Consider the following 14,842-nt stretch of genomic DNA (forward strand, 5'->3'; position numbering starts at 1 on the left):
AGCTTTCCCTTTTCTTTGTCTTTCCCTTTCTCCTTTCCTGTCCCTTCTTGCATGCTCAAATACAAAAGGGGAAATGTTAGTTTTAGTTTTGTTTTGTTTTTGCTAGCCCACTGATAGCCAAAAGGAGCTGGGTCTGTGTGTCATGTGCAGCTCCCAGGGCCCTGTTTTCGGCCATGATGGCCTCCTGCAACCCTCTGCCAGTGCCCCCACCCAAGCTCCATTTTTGCTGGCAGAGGCACTGAGGGCCACCCCCTTTCCGGGGTGGCCCCACGAGCCAGATCTAAGCACCCGTGGGCTGTGTGGGAGCCTTGAGTTTGACACCCCTGCTCAAGCCTATTCCTTCTGCCCCTTAGAGATATGAATGTAATATATAAATAAATGAATTTACCATGCTGCTTGTTTGAGCCTTCGGGCCAGCTGCCCCAGCTCCCTAATTCGCATCCTTTTCTTGGCATAAGGGAAGTTAGCCTGCCCTTGCTCTTCAGGCAGAGCCATTTTGTGCCTTGTAATTCTCCCTGTCAAAATGAATGGCGTTCACAGCCTGCATCCTTTTCTGAGTTTTTGAGATGATGCTAGGAAAGGGGAGAAAAGACCAAAACTCTTGAAAGGTTAAACTACTTCTTCTGGTACCAATAGGAGGGCAGCTTCTTTAATAATAACCCTTTTCAGCACAAGGCCTGTCCTACGTGTTATGGTGAGATTTCCAGCTTCTAAATAAGAATCTGCTAAAAGAACCGCTTTATTATATTTATGCTGGGTTTCTGAATGGTTGTCACGAACTAATGGAACTTCTTGCAGCAAGCAATTAGCTGGCATTTGTTGAAAGAAATTGACTTACTTACTTGCAGCAATTTATACCATTTTCAACCCAAAGCAATTTCTCGGCTTGCTGGATTTTAATCTAAAATGCAGACAAAGGACTACCGAGTGCGTTTCAAGGTTTTGATTATGATCTTTAAAGCGCTTCATGGCACAGGACCTAGTTACATGCAGGATCGCATCCTGCCCCACACATCCCTACGACCAATCCGCTCACACAGAGAGGGACTTCTCCGGGTGCCGTCCGCTAAACAGTGTCGGGGGGCGACACCCAGGAGCAGAGCCTTCTCTGTGATGGGCCCAGCCCTGTGGAATGACCTCCCCCGTGACATCAGGATTATTTCCGATCTCCGCTCCTTCCGTGTACAGCTGAAGACCCACCTCTTTCAATTATCTGGCCTGGCTCAACCGTAAATTTTTTCTTATTCCTCCTGACAGTCCTTTTAAATTTTTTAAATTTCAAATTGTGTTATTATAACTGGGGTATTTTAACGGTGATTTTTAACTGTCTAAATGTGATGTAATTTGTTACCTCCTCCGTGCATGTATGTCCTTGTATATATGTATGTTTATGTGTTTGTACATATGTTTTATGTTTTATATGTTCTATTGTATGCCGCCCCGAGTCCTGTCTGGAAAGGGAGCGGCTAATAAATTCAAATTTATTATTATTTATTATTTATTATTTATTAAAAGCCAATGAGGAGGGAAGGGTATATATATATAAAACTGTTGAGCTCTAAACTGACATGATCTGATAAACACCAAATCTCCTATCTACCCATCATCTAAAAATAAAAATCCAAAAGAATATAATCAGCACATAATAATATACAAGTAGCGCTCTCAAAAAGGAACATCTTCTTCTTCTATGTATATAAAAACAGCTGTGTGTGTGTGTGAGTGGTGGGTTGCAGGTGTTATGCCCCGGTACGGGCGTACCGATGCCTGCCCGAAGCACCGGATACCATTCCGTTCCAGTGCTCTGGAGGGCCCACCCGCCTGCCCGAGCTCCTTACTGGTAGGTCTTCGGGGCTTCCATGCACACAGACTGCATGTACAGCGCCTGTGCGACGCTCCGCTGAGCAGCTGGAGTGTCACGGAGGCTCACAGAGGCGGTAAGACACATGCACGTGCTGCACGTGTGCGCGCGCACGCGGCACGCGTCCTTGTGGATGGCTGTATCGGTTGGAACGGGATCGGGAACCCACCACTGGGGTGTGTATGTGTGTGTGTGTGTGTGTGTGTGTGTGTTCCAGCATAACTCTGGAACGCCGCGAGCAATTTCAACCAAACTTGGTACACAGATGACTTACTCTCTGGAAACAAATACTGTGGGGGTAAGACACTCCCTAAAGCCGTTCAGGGTGTGTATTCTGTTAACAGCCTGTTGTGCCTTAAAATGGCTTCTACTTTACTGCTGTAAAATGGCTTCTACTGTACAGTGCAGTGGAGTTACCATGGTAACGGCTTCGCAGTACTCCACTATGGGGCTCCCTCTGGTAAGGGGGAAAACCCAACATTAGAAATTACATTTGGTCCGGACATTTTCCCCCTATAAATAAATACCCAGGCAATGCCAGGTTATCAACTAGTAAGGGATAAAAGTCCTGGCTAGGCGTAGAGTGAAAAGTCTGGTAGCAAAGTCAAAGTCAAGACCATTTGCCTTCATCTCTATGGGGAACAAGCCCCTACATCAAGGTTGCTGAAGCCCATATTGGAAAAGTGGGGAAGGGGATGTGATGTAATTTATGCAGAAGAAAGAAAGAAAGAACAGGACATCCTACAGCAAGGTGGATGACCTCAGTTACAGTAGTAATGGGTGCACCGAAGGCTGGCTTAGTGACCAATTATCGTGAAGAAAATCTATGTGGTCACTAAGAGTTGACACCAGTTTGATGGCATATAATTTACACACACAGAGAGAGAGACAGACAGAGACAGAGAGACAGAGAGAGACAGACTACACATATACACACACATGAAAGGAAAGGAATGACTTAATCTTCCTTCCTTGGACCAAGAGTGAAATAATCCTGCCGTATCTTAAGGCTGTGGAAGAAGGGTGAATGATGACCTCCTCTTGATTTGATCCCTGGGAGTTGGTGGAAGGGGATGCATTGTAAGCATTATCTTCAGTTAGACCTGTTCCAGGTTTAAAAAAGGAAGATAAATCAAAGAGCCAGTTGAAGGGAAAGGATGATTCTCTTAGGCGATGGCATAACTGGAGCATGTTCAGCTTTCACTCCACCTTAGAAGACAACAATAGCTGAATTAATTCTTACCCTGCTGGATGTATTTTCAAAGCACATTTGCAGCATTCCATGTATTGGGCATAGGAACATAGACACTCATTAAGTCTTTCTTATATCCAATTCTGCATATGGGATGCACAATGGTTATTATATTTTAGCACATATTGAATTCTTTGGTCTGAACTCATATAAATATAGTGGTAACAGGATTAATCGATTGCTCTTCATTCTCTCAACATTATTATTAGTAGTTGGTTAATAGTTGTATATATAAGCAATCCATTTTCCATTAAACAGTGTGTCGTCTGGGTACAAATATTTTGTGTCAACAATTAAAATTTACAATCATATTCATTATTTAATCTATTCTTAGCTTAATTTCCAATATCTTAAATGTCTGATACTATAACAATCTTTTTATACAATCCTAATAGTTGTATGTTAAAGGATGCATTAGTTGTTGGTTCAAATTATATTTCACAACCAAATGTTAAGCCAGATTGCTAATACTTTGTTTTTAGGCAGTAAATTGTTGTTTGACTGCTTGGCTTCATACAAAGGCAGTTAGCCACAATGTAACTGTTTTCTTCTAAATAGGGTTGTGAATCCAACCACTGTATGCCACAAATCATGGTTTAGTGCATTGTGTGAGCTTGGCTGTTCTGAGTTATTCAACAACTTTACTTTACTTTACTTTACTTTATTTTAAATTTCTAGACCGCCCCCTCTCCCGAAAGGGACTCGGGGCGGTGTACAGTCAAATTAAAACACAAGGAATACATAAGAATAAATATATAAATACACAGATCCTTAAATACTTAGATGAGGAGGCTATAAAAACTGTATCTTAAAGTAAAGCGATTAAAAAACAGTACTTAAAAATAACCCCTAAAAATACCCCAAAAAGTTAAAGTTAAAATAATGACCTAGAAATTCCCAATTAAAAATATCTGCCAGGAGGTAAGATAAGACTATGAATGGGCCAAGCCGGCTAGTCGAAACAGGTGAGTCTTTAGTTTTTGACGGAAGGAGCGGAAGTCGGTGGTGGTTCTGATGTCGGGGGGGGGGGGGGGGGAGGTCATTTAACTTAAACTTAAACTTAAAACAAATCATCACTTAAAGTATTGTTTGAACTCAAATGTTATCACCAGTGGACTCAAACCTGCTACATGCCACTTTGCATTATGGTCAAAGCCTATTGCAAACCCACGTGCATATCAAGCAGAAGAATCTCAAGGCATCTCAAAGGAGATGCTTACCTTTGAATTTGGGGCTTTTTAGCATCATCATAGGAAGATATCAGACAGAGGCACAACTCAAAATATTCCACTTCAAAAAAGGCAATCTCATATATTACCTCTCATCTCCACAGGATACTTCTATTTTTAGCCCAACTATTTTCCAACGCCTTGTCTCTTTCAAAAGTGTGCATTCTCTGTTCAATTCAAAATGGCAGAGATCTGCAGTTTCTCTTATAAATGATGCAAGAGCTTTTCAAACAACCATCTAGGGGAATGTTTTATGTATTTGATTTTATGCCACAGGAAATTCCAGCTAAGATACAAACAAATCCAATATGTGAGAACTTCCTTTAGCGATATTAATGGAATTGTCAATTATATAGTTGTGCCTTTTAGCTGCGATATTTGGCTGCTTCTCTCTTTAGGTGCACTAAAAGATTAGTCCCCACGTAAAAGCAGTGTGATTTATAGACAAAATGTAATACAATCTTTATTGATTGATTGATTAGCCCTTGGGCCATAGCAAAGTGCAGAGTTCCGGAAACAAATTATTACTAAAATTTCATAAAAAAGCAATTTAAAATGGAATTGGAATAAAATACGATTTAAAATGAATTTAGAATAAAATACAATTTAAAATGAAATTGGAATAAAATACGGTCTAAAATGAAATTGGAATAAAATACAATACTTTAAGATATAGACTAAATGTGGGACAGGCCATGTAAATCCAAGGAAAGAGAAGAAGAGATCAACAGCAAGGTGGATGGTCTGTCATATTCTGTCTACCCTTATATGGGTTGGGGGCAGGGGGGGGGTTGCTGCCGGCATTACTGCCGGTTCAGTGCGCATGCAATTTTTGCTCCGCACACATGTGCAGTTGCCCATAAATAGATCTGTGCATGCGTAGAACATTAAAAAATGGGAAAAAAGCCATGCCGTGCCAACTGGTAAACCAGTTTGGAGGCATGGCAGGCCTGGGTTGTTGCCAGTTCTGGCAACCCAGGGCCGGCAAACCACTACCGGTTCGGCTGAACTGGTCCGAACCAGTAGAAACCCACTTCTGGTTGGTGGGGGTGGGGTGGATCACAGACTGTGCTAAACCATAGTACTGTATTTTGGTTTAATGTATTGTATGTAACTTGGCCTTGTGATTTATCAGCCAAGACATTCTGCCTAGCATTGGGTTGGCAAACCTATGTCACGCGTGCCACAGGTGGCACGCAGAGCCATTTGTCAGGGTACACAAGGAGTTGCCCTGTCAGCTGGCCAGCGCTCATGCGCGTGCTGGCCAGCTGAGTTCAGCCTTTTTAAAAGCCATTTTTCGCCCTCCCCAGGCTCCAGAAGCTTTAAAGGAGCCTGGGGAGGGAAAAAACAGCTTCCCACTCCGGAGGCCCTCCAGAGGCTTCAGGAGCTTCCCTGAAACCTCCGGAGCACAGAAAACCAGCCCTATGAGCAAACCGGAAGTTCAGGAACGGACTTCCAGTTTGCTCGTAGGGTCGTTTGTAGTCCTCCGGAGGCTTCAGGGAAACTCCTGAAGCCTCCGGAGGGCCTCGGGGGAGGGGGGAGGCTGTTTTCGCTCTCCTCAGGTCCCTATAAAGCCTCTGGAGCCTGGGGAGGGTGAAAAAACCATGCAAAAAATGGGGGGGTCACGCCTGTCATGTGCGCATGCGCGCTGGAGGGGTCGCACATTGCATTATGGGTGCCGCACGCCCGTGCTCAACCCCCTTGCGCTCCCCCCCTTATGGCACACGAGCCAAAAAAGGTTTGCCATCGCTGGCCGAGCACACTGTGCAGTTCCAATAATTTGTTTATTCAACAAATCACACTTAAAGAAGCTTAGCGTTATATATGAATCCAAAAACTGAAAAGACCTGAAAAAGATTGGAAGTGAGGTTTTGGCTACTCAGCTTCATTTTGTCTATTCTGCTTGACAGTATGCCTTGCAGCAGGGTGTGTAGAGAGGGAGGCCATACACGCTTCTTCAGCTATGCAAGTAATCCTTGACTTACAACCACTCGCTTAGTGACCATTTGAAGTTACAACGGCACTGAAAAAAGTGACTTATGACCCTTTTTTTCACACATACAGCTGTTGCAGCATTCCTCTGGTCACGTGATCAACATTTGGACACTTGGCAACTATATTTATAAGGGTTGCAGTGTCCTTGGGTCACGTGATCACCTTTTGTGACCTTCTGACGAGCAAACTCAACAGGGAAGCCAGTTTCAACTGGGGCAAGAATGGTTATAAAATGAGGCAAAATTCACATACGGTAACAATTGTTCTTGCTTAGCAACTGAAATTTTGGGCTCGGTTGTGGTCGTAAGTCAAGGACTACCTGTACCTGGATTCCAATTTTATTGCCTAATTACCAGCTAGCCTGATGTTAGACCATAGCTAGAATTAGAATTGTAGGCCGCGTAGAGTCACATGGCTAGGATGGGCAGCTACAGAAATTGTTGAACGAAAGACAGAAGGATGGGTAGGTAGGTAGGTAGGTAGGTAAGGTAGGTAGGTTTTTGATTTGGTTTAATTCAATATTAAGTTGAATTAGCTCACTGTTATGATGGCCAATCATGCATTTTGATTTTTTCACCATTGGGCACATTTAAATTTACAATTCAATGAGAATTCCCGGAGGGCTTGAAGGCCTCAACCCCAGAGGTTTGGACAAGGTGTTGATGGGCACCTAAATCCTTAGGTTGCGTGCCAGAAAAGCCTCAGGTAGAAATTTGGCCTGATGTTGCCAATGCGAACACCTTTTTGCACATGATGTGAAGCCTTTCAAGTGAAGGTGCCAGTGAAAGGAAAGTGGGAGCTTTTGTAAGCAAAGCACAATCTCTGTTCCTCCACTTGGCTCCGTTATTGGTTGTCCTTGTATAGGAAAACCATTGAGCCGGTCAATCTATGCCAAGGATCTGTTTTCCCTCCTTGAGCCACAAGCTTGAGTGGGCAAGCAGGTTATCTGGCAGCCTGTATTTATCTTAAAATACAGTATAACATTCCAGTGTGTTCAAGTAGGTTATGTCATTGGGAAAAAGAGAAGGGTTTCCATGTCATGAATCCCAATTATTCAGGTGACAAGCCTGCTAACCTTTTATTCCCCCATAAATAACTCTGGTAGCCCTGATCGTGTTTTGTCTTTCCTGAAAGTCTGATTAATTGTTCCTGACATGCTCCACCAAGCAGCAAGTAGAAATACTGGCCATTTCTTTCTAAAGTTGAGACAAATTGATACAGCAAAGCCTGAGATCAAGAGTTATGTGCTTTAAGGTCAGAATAATTTGTCCAGGAGTCGTGTTCTGAACTGCATCCTCATAGCCAGGTAGAGAAGGGAAATGAAAACATTTAAAAAAAACGTATTGCCTACTAATGAGAGTAAGTTAGTGTAAAACTTGTAGAGTCAACTTGGTTTTAGGGTGGGTATATAATCTGTGCTGGTACTGTCAGCGTTCCAATTATCATGCAGAATTAAATCAGAGTCCAAGGCAGAGCTAACCTTAAAGTTCCAATTTAATAAGACAGACATGTTGGCACATCTGTGGAATCCCAAATCTGAAAACTTCCTGGGATTCCACCTAGTTGAAAGTTCATGATCTTATCCCCACACCCATAAATCCATCACATGGTCCAATCTTCTTCGGCCACGCTGGCATCTCCACCCAGCTACTTCCGGTCAGGTGCAGAAGTGCGGAGACAAAAGATGACCTTGGGCTTCTAGAAAAGAATGACAACACATTCCACAATTCTACTCCTTTCTATTCCCCCTCTCAATTACTACACTAATGAAACAGTATAGGAAAATAATAGAGAGTGTGGCAGGCCAAAGATCCTAAAAAGGAATATGACTGCAGGCCTGACAGGTACCTTGTTTCCCTAAAACCGGGTTCCGTGTTGTATTGATAGCCTTAAATGCCAAGCATCTGAATGGACCAAGGTTGGGTCCATGACTACTAACTAGCTCTGCTACTGATTTGGCACTTTTGCTTCTCCATCTCCACTATAGCAGGGTAAAAGGGTGATGTCACTTGCAGATAATGTATTGTGATCAATCATTTGCCTTTTATCTCTCGACAAGAGATGAAAAGGAAAAAAAGCGACGTTAGAAAATGTCTTCCTTAGGCTTCCTGAGAAAGCATAAATCATAGTCCCCAAAACCCTCTTTTATTTAAACGGCTGTGAATTATGGTCATTCACAGCCCATAATGATTCACAAACAGTCGGCGAAGAGTCCAACAAATGTCTGCTCAAGTTGCCAAAGTCTTTCAGAGTAATGTTGATAAGCACCCACCTTTATCTCCCTTGAAACGCTGCCAGAGACCTAATTGCCAATTAATTCTACCAAGGCCAAAAGTAGCACAGTCAAACGGAGGTTCTCAGAGTTTGAACCAACCAGAATAAACTAATTGCTTCCTGCAAAGGCTCACATCCATTTGCTCCTCTTTTATATCTTATGGGAGGAGCCAATCATCTCCAAGCCTTACTCCTGAGTTGCCCCTTTTTTCTTAATTGTTCTTGCCTTCTGGAAGCTCTGTGCATGAGCGCACTGGGAACAGGGTCCCCCTGTTCCTCTGTCTCACTGATGTCAGATTCCAGAGGCTCTGGAGGCAGCACATAACTACCAGATGGCCGTGGCCCCCTCTCTGCCTCCGACACAGAGCCCTCGTCCGAGCCTTCCCCAGATTCCAAGACTGGCCGATGTTCCTCCCCAACCTCCTCACTGTCCGACTCCACTGGCTGATGGCAGACCACAACACTAACCTTTTCTACAACCTTGAATGGATTCATCCTATATAACCAGAATAGGGAACTTGTGGATCTCCAGATGCAATGACACTCAACATTCCTTATCATTGGCCATGCTGATGGATACTTCTGGGAATTTTAGCTTGGTAACCTCTAGAGAATTACATGTGCCAACTCCCTCAAGAGAGTGAAGCAATTATAATTCTTAGGGACCCAAAATGGTCCCAGCCACTTACAAGCAGAATTACCAGCAGGCTTGGGAGAACTCATAGGCTTGTAGAGGTCCCAGTGACTTGAAAAGAGACAGAGGGGGAGAAGAAAGTAAATGGAGAAGTAATAGTCAGCATGAAATATTACCTGAGGGGAGGGGGGAGAAATTAAAAGAGGAATGCAAGAAAATATTTTGAGAAATAGTTTAGCTAGCTAGCTTGAAACCCGAACTACCTAGTCATGGGTTCTCTTGGTTCCATCAAAAAATTAAAAGCAAGGTCCACTTAGAAGGGTGCAGCACTGTGTAACGGCGTGAGCTCCTGTTACTTGTCCCAGATTCTGCTAACGTAGCAGTTTGAAAGCATGTAAAAATGCAGGTAGACAAGTAGGAACCACCTTTGGTGGGAAGGTAACAGCATTCTGTGTGCCTTCGGCATTTAGTCATGCCAGCCACATGACCACAGAGACATCTTCGGACAGCGCTGGCTCTTCAGCTTTAAAATGCAGATGAACACTACCCCCTAGAGTCAGGAATGACTAGCACAGATGTGCAAGGGGAACCTTTACCTTTTTAAGGTCCACTTGTTCCTCTTTGAAAGATGGTTCTCAGTCCCTTTTTGTAATCCTAAACTACAACTCTCTAGTAGAAGAAGAAGGAAGAATGCCAAGAGTGGTGGACAATAAGGTTTTGGCAGAGGAAGGCTTTTTGTGACAAGGCACAGCCAATATGGGCCCTGTGAACAAGAGAGCAGTCAGGAAGGATAGGGAGATAAGATCTGATGGCCTGGCAGCAGGGTAGGGGAAGTAAATGTGTACTGCTTAGGCTAAGTGCCAACAGATGTCAGCTTCTGATCTGTAGCCTTGGCTTGCAGATTTGAAAGTTCCAAGGCAGCAGAATAGAAAATAATAACACCATTTCCCTCTTTGTTCTTGTGAGAAGCGGTGTGTCACAATTCTGTGATGCCATTGCAATGCGACAGTGTTCTTAACCTGAAATTGACTCATGGACCCACAATGAAAGGGGTCATTGACTTCATTCAGGATGTTTCTTTGACTTCTCTGCCTCGTCTATGATCCTGGGATTTTCTGATGGTCCACTTAATCAAATATAACCACCAGCTCTGACCCTGCCTAGTTTTTTTTCAGATTAGCCTAGGTTCATGATGGCAAGCCATTTGTTAGGCCAGCTGACTTCGGCCTTCTTTTAAAGCCATTTTTCGCCCTCCAGAGGCTTCCCTGAAACCTCTGGAGGACGAAAAACAACCCAACATGCAAACCGGACGTTTGAGAGTGGACTTCTGGTTTGCATGGTGGGCCGTTTTTCGTGCTCCAGAGGCTTCAGGGAAGCCTCCCGAAAGCTCCAGAGGGCAAAAAATGGTCCTACAAGCAAACTGGAAGTCACTTCCCATTTGGCTGTAGGACCGTTTTTCACCCTCCGGAGCCTTCAGGGAAGCTTCCTGAAGGCTCCGGAGGACAAAAAACAGCCCTACAGCCAAACCAGAAGTCCATTCCCAAAAAAGGTTAGCCATGACTGGCCTAGGTCATCTTAGTAGAGAGCAAAAGAGGAAACAAAGCACCCTGTTTTGGCTAATGGCAATGGTCTTCAGGTCCTTAAGTCACTGCTGCTGACATTTTCCCTCAAGTTAAATTTATAAGCAAATAAAACAGATGAGACAGTTGTGTTCTCCATTGCTAGTGTATTTCTAGGTGAGGATTATTATTATTTTTAAACATATGTCTTGTCTCTCCTCCCCAGAATATATCACTTTTTTCCTTTTTACAACCTTTTCAGTTCTCATAAATGAAGCCATAAATCATAATCTTCAACACAATATAATTCTTGAAATCACAAAGCATACTAAAGGCAGATTAATCACATTTGGATCAGTGGTGGGATTCAAATTTTTTTACTACCGGTTCTGTGGGCGTGGCTTGGTGGGTGTGGCAGGGAAATGCAAAATCTCCATTCCCTCCTGATCAGCTGGGACTCGGGAGGCAGAGAATAGATGGGGGTGGGGCCAGTCAGAGGTGGTATTTACCGGTTCTCCGAACTACTCAAAATTCCCTCTACCGGTTCTCCAGAAGTGATCAGAACCTGCTGAATACCACCTCTGATTTGGATGCAATGCAACATATGAAGGCAGTCATTGTATTTTTTTTCTCTGTGTATGTATGTGTGAGGTGTGTGGGTGTGTGTGTGCGTGTGTGTGTGTGTGTGTGTGTGTGTGTAAAACAGTTTTTCGTTATCCTTTAACAGAACTTTATATCATAAGGTTTACCACTGTATTTGTCACGTGCCGTTCCCTGGGTATCTTTGAGAGGAATTCTAGGTGGAACAGAAGGTAATTCTTGAAATAGAATGAAATGGGTTGAAATGCCAGAGAGAGGAAAGGTTATGTGTATCTGCTGAGCAGGACTGCAGGTTTACAGGCAGCAAACGTAGGTGGTGGCATTTCTGATTGGTTGGCCTTCCTGAAGCAAGAGCCACATATTATTTGCAAATGGCAGCTGTCCATGGTGCTGAACAGTTTGCTAGCTTTCCACCCCTTGTCTTGAAGTTGCATCTTGAATTAGATATCATTAGACTCCGACATCCTTGTGGTTACTACCAAAATTATTTTTTTACAAAATAAAAGAGCTGTGTACAGTAATCCTATATTCCTATTTTCCTAAACAGGGCAGCATTTCCACATCCCATATGAAAAAATAAGCTTGATTCACACACCTTAGTACATTTAGGTTAGAGTACATGCAATACAAATATAACTATGAAGGGATTTGGGAACTTCATTATGACAATATTGAGGTTTTAGGAATGAGAATGAGTATCCATCATGTGATCGGACAATCCTGCTCAATAATTTGTCCTTGGTCATAATTTGAATTATTGATGACGTTTTCATTGATTCTAAATGATTTGCATATAGGATATTTAAAATGAAACCTTCTTACACACCAACTTCTCCCTTCCCTTGCATCTGGACAAACCCTACCTAGGCTTTTGAATAGTTATGACAAAAATCGGAACGTCAGGAGTTGCATGTAGATTTTCCTATATTGTCTTTAGTTAATTTCTTCTGGTATTCATTCTGCCACCACAACTGTGTCAGCGTGAGCGTGGGTTATATATAGCTGTTTGAAACAAAACACCTTGATTTATTTATAGTATTTCTATCTGCCATCGTCATGCAGATTCCAGGCAGTATGTATCAAATCTACAGTGATAGGGCAGAGATTAGAACTCCAAATTTCAGGCAGTGCCATGTCTGAAATTTGTCTCTGGCGGGCTAAAGACTTTTCCCACAATTTTAACTCATTCTTGAACGCTCAGCAGCTAAACATTCTTATCTGACAATGTAGACTCCTTCCTATGTTTTACATTCGAGTTTTATGATGAAGTTGTGATTTTTGAACTGGTGGGGAAACCTTCCAGAATGATACATCAGCATGAGAACATTATGCTAGAGAAAGAATTTCGGAGATGGTGCTCAATGTTCTTCTTTTTTAATGGTCAGTCACCAGAAGAAATGTACTGACCTGAACTAGGCTCTGAACACGTCATGTAAAAGGGGAGAAAATCAGTACTGATTGTCTACTTCAATGCTCACTGCAAATGCAAGAAACGGGTCTCAATAGACCTATACCAGCAGCTTACTAGAATAGAATAGAATAGAATAGAATAGAATAGAGTAGAGTAGAGTAGAATAGAATAGAATAGAATAGAATAGAATAGAATAGAATAACAGAGTTGGAAGGGGCCTTGGAGCTCTTCTAGTCCAACCCTCTGCTTAGTAAGGAAATCTTACACCACTTCAGACAAATGGTTATCCAAAATCTTCTTAAAAACCTCCAGTGTTGGGGCATTCACAACTTCTGGAGGCAAGCTGTTCCACTGATTAATTGTTCTAACTGTCAGAAAATTTCTCCTCAGCTCTAAGTTGCTTCTCTCCTTGATTAGTTTCCGTCCATTGCTTCTTGTTCTACCCGCAGGTGCCTTGGAAAATAGCTTGACTCTTCTATGTGGCAGCCCTTGAGATATTGGAACACTGCTATCATGTCTCCCCTAGTCCTTCTTTTCATAAGACTAGACATACCCAGTTCCTGCAAGCGTTCTTCATATGTTTTAGTCTCCAGTCCCCTAATCATCTTTGTTGCTCTTCTCTGCAATCTTTCTAGAGTCTCCACATCTTTTTTACATCGTGGCGACCAAAACTGAATGCAGTATTCCAAGTGTGGCCTCACCAAGGCATTATAAAGTGGTATTAACACTTCACGTGATCTTGATTCTATCCCTCTGTTTATGCCGTCTAGAACTGTACAGCTGTATTACTAACAGAAAACTGAAAAAAAGTGACTTATAGCTGTTTTTCACATTTACAACCATGACAACGTCCCACCCATGATCATGTGACCAAAGTTCAGATGCTTCGCAATTGTCTCATATTTATGACGGTTGCAGTGTCCCGGAGTCATGTGATTCCTTTTGTGATCTTCGAACAAGCAAAGTCAATGGGGAAGCCAGATTCACTTAGCAACCACTTTACTAACTTAACCCCTGCAGTGATTCATATAACAACTGTGGCAAGAAAGGTTGTAAAAATGGGTCAAAGCACACTTAACATATGTCTCACTTGGCAACAGAAATCTGGGGCTCAATTGCGGTCGTAAGTCGAGGACTACTTATATTTGGCTATCATAAACCAACATGGCTCTTTTCCTTTAATGTTTAAGTAGTATATCATTTTTTCAGATGCTCAAAAGATCAGATCATGGCTAGTGAGAGTCTGGAAGTAAATACATTTATCAACATTTTTCTTCTCCTTCTCTTTCTCCTCCTCAGTCTTCTTTTCTAAAAGGTTTTTTTTTAATGTCATAAAATAGATTTGAACATGATTGTTTGGAAAGATGGAGTAAAGGTACATAAATCTGACTTGTGCATTACTTTCTTCCTCCTAATTTAAATTTCTTACTTGAGAGAGAAAAGAACGTCCTGTATTTCCCACCTGTCATCCAAGGATAAAGGATGTGGTCCATGCTCTAACCTATTTCATTTCCTCCCCCCCAAAGGTGGAACAGTTTGCCAAATGCTTGGATCCAAATGATCTGGGCAAGATCAGCTTCAAAGATTTCTGCCATGGAGTATTTGCCATCAAAGGTAGGCATTGTTTTTACAATTATTCTGTGAAATGTTGCTATTTATCAAGAATTGTAGTAGTATTGAAGATGGGAGTGACAAAAAGAACTACATTAAGAAATTTTTGAAAAATGATATTCCACAACACAGTCCTTTCAGCAGTTCCAAAAAAGTTTTCACACACATTTGCTCTCTTCAGGTGATCCTGAGGGCACAGATAAACTTCTATATGGCCTCAACGACTCTCAGAAGGAATGCTAAGGAATATAAATCTTTCCATTCCCCACCTTTCAGTCAGAACTGAAGAAGCTTCTTGGATGAGAAGCAAAATGCCCTCAAGGAAAAAAACCCAAAAAAGTCCAGTTGTCTCTTGAAAGAGCACTTTTGGGACAACCTTGACCTGGATGACATGAAACTCAAGCATGGTTTCTCCC

The 14,842-nt window shown here is 42.4% G+C and overlaps 1 protein-coding gene across 1 annotated transcript in view; it reads left to right on the top strand.

The window, feature by feature from the left end:
• The window catches only part of LOC309396575 (rab11 family-interacting protein 4A-like), a gene marked incomplete at its 3' end in the record, with an annotated part of 98,007 nt that overhangs the window by 50,244 nt on the left and 32,921 nt on the right, over positions 1-14,842 (top strand). The window contains exon 2 of the mRNA XM_081961804.1: positions 14,342-14,429. Within this exon, the coding sequence (XP_081817930.1) occupies positions 14,342-14,429 (88 nt within the window). The remainder of the gene's footprint in view (positions 1-14,341; positions 14,430-14,842) is intronic.

This window comes from Natrix helvetica (genome assembly GCF_964273705.1).
Source record: "Natrix helvetica genome assembly, chromosome: 1".
Taxonomy (NCBI): Eukaryota; Metazoa; Chordata; class Lepidosauria; order Squamata; family Natricidae; genus Natrix; species Natrix helvetica.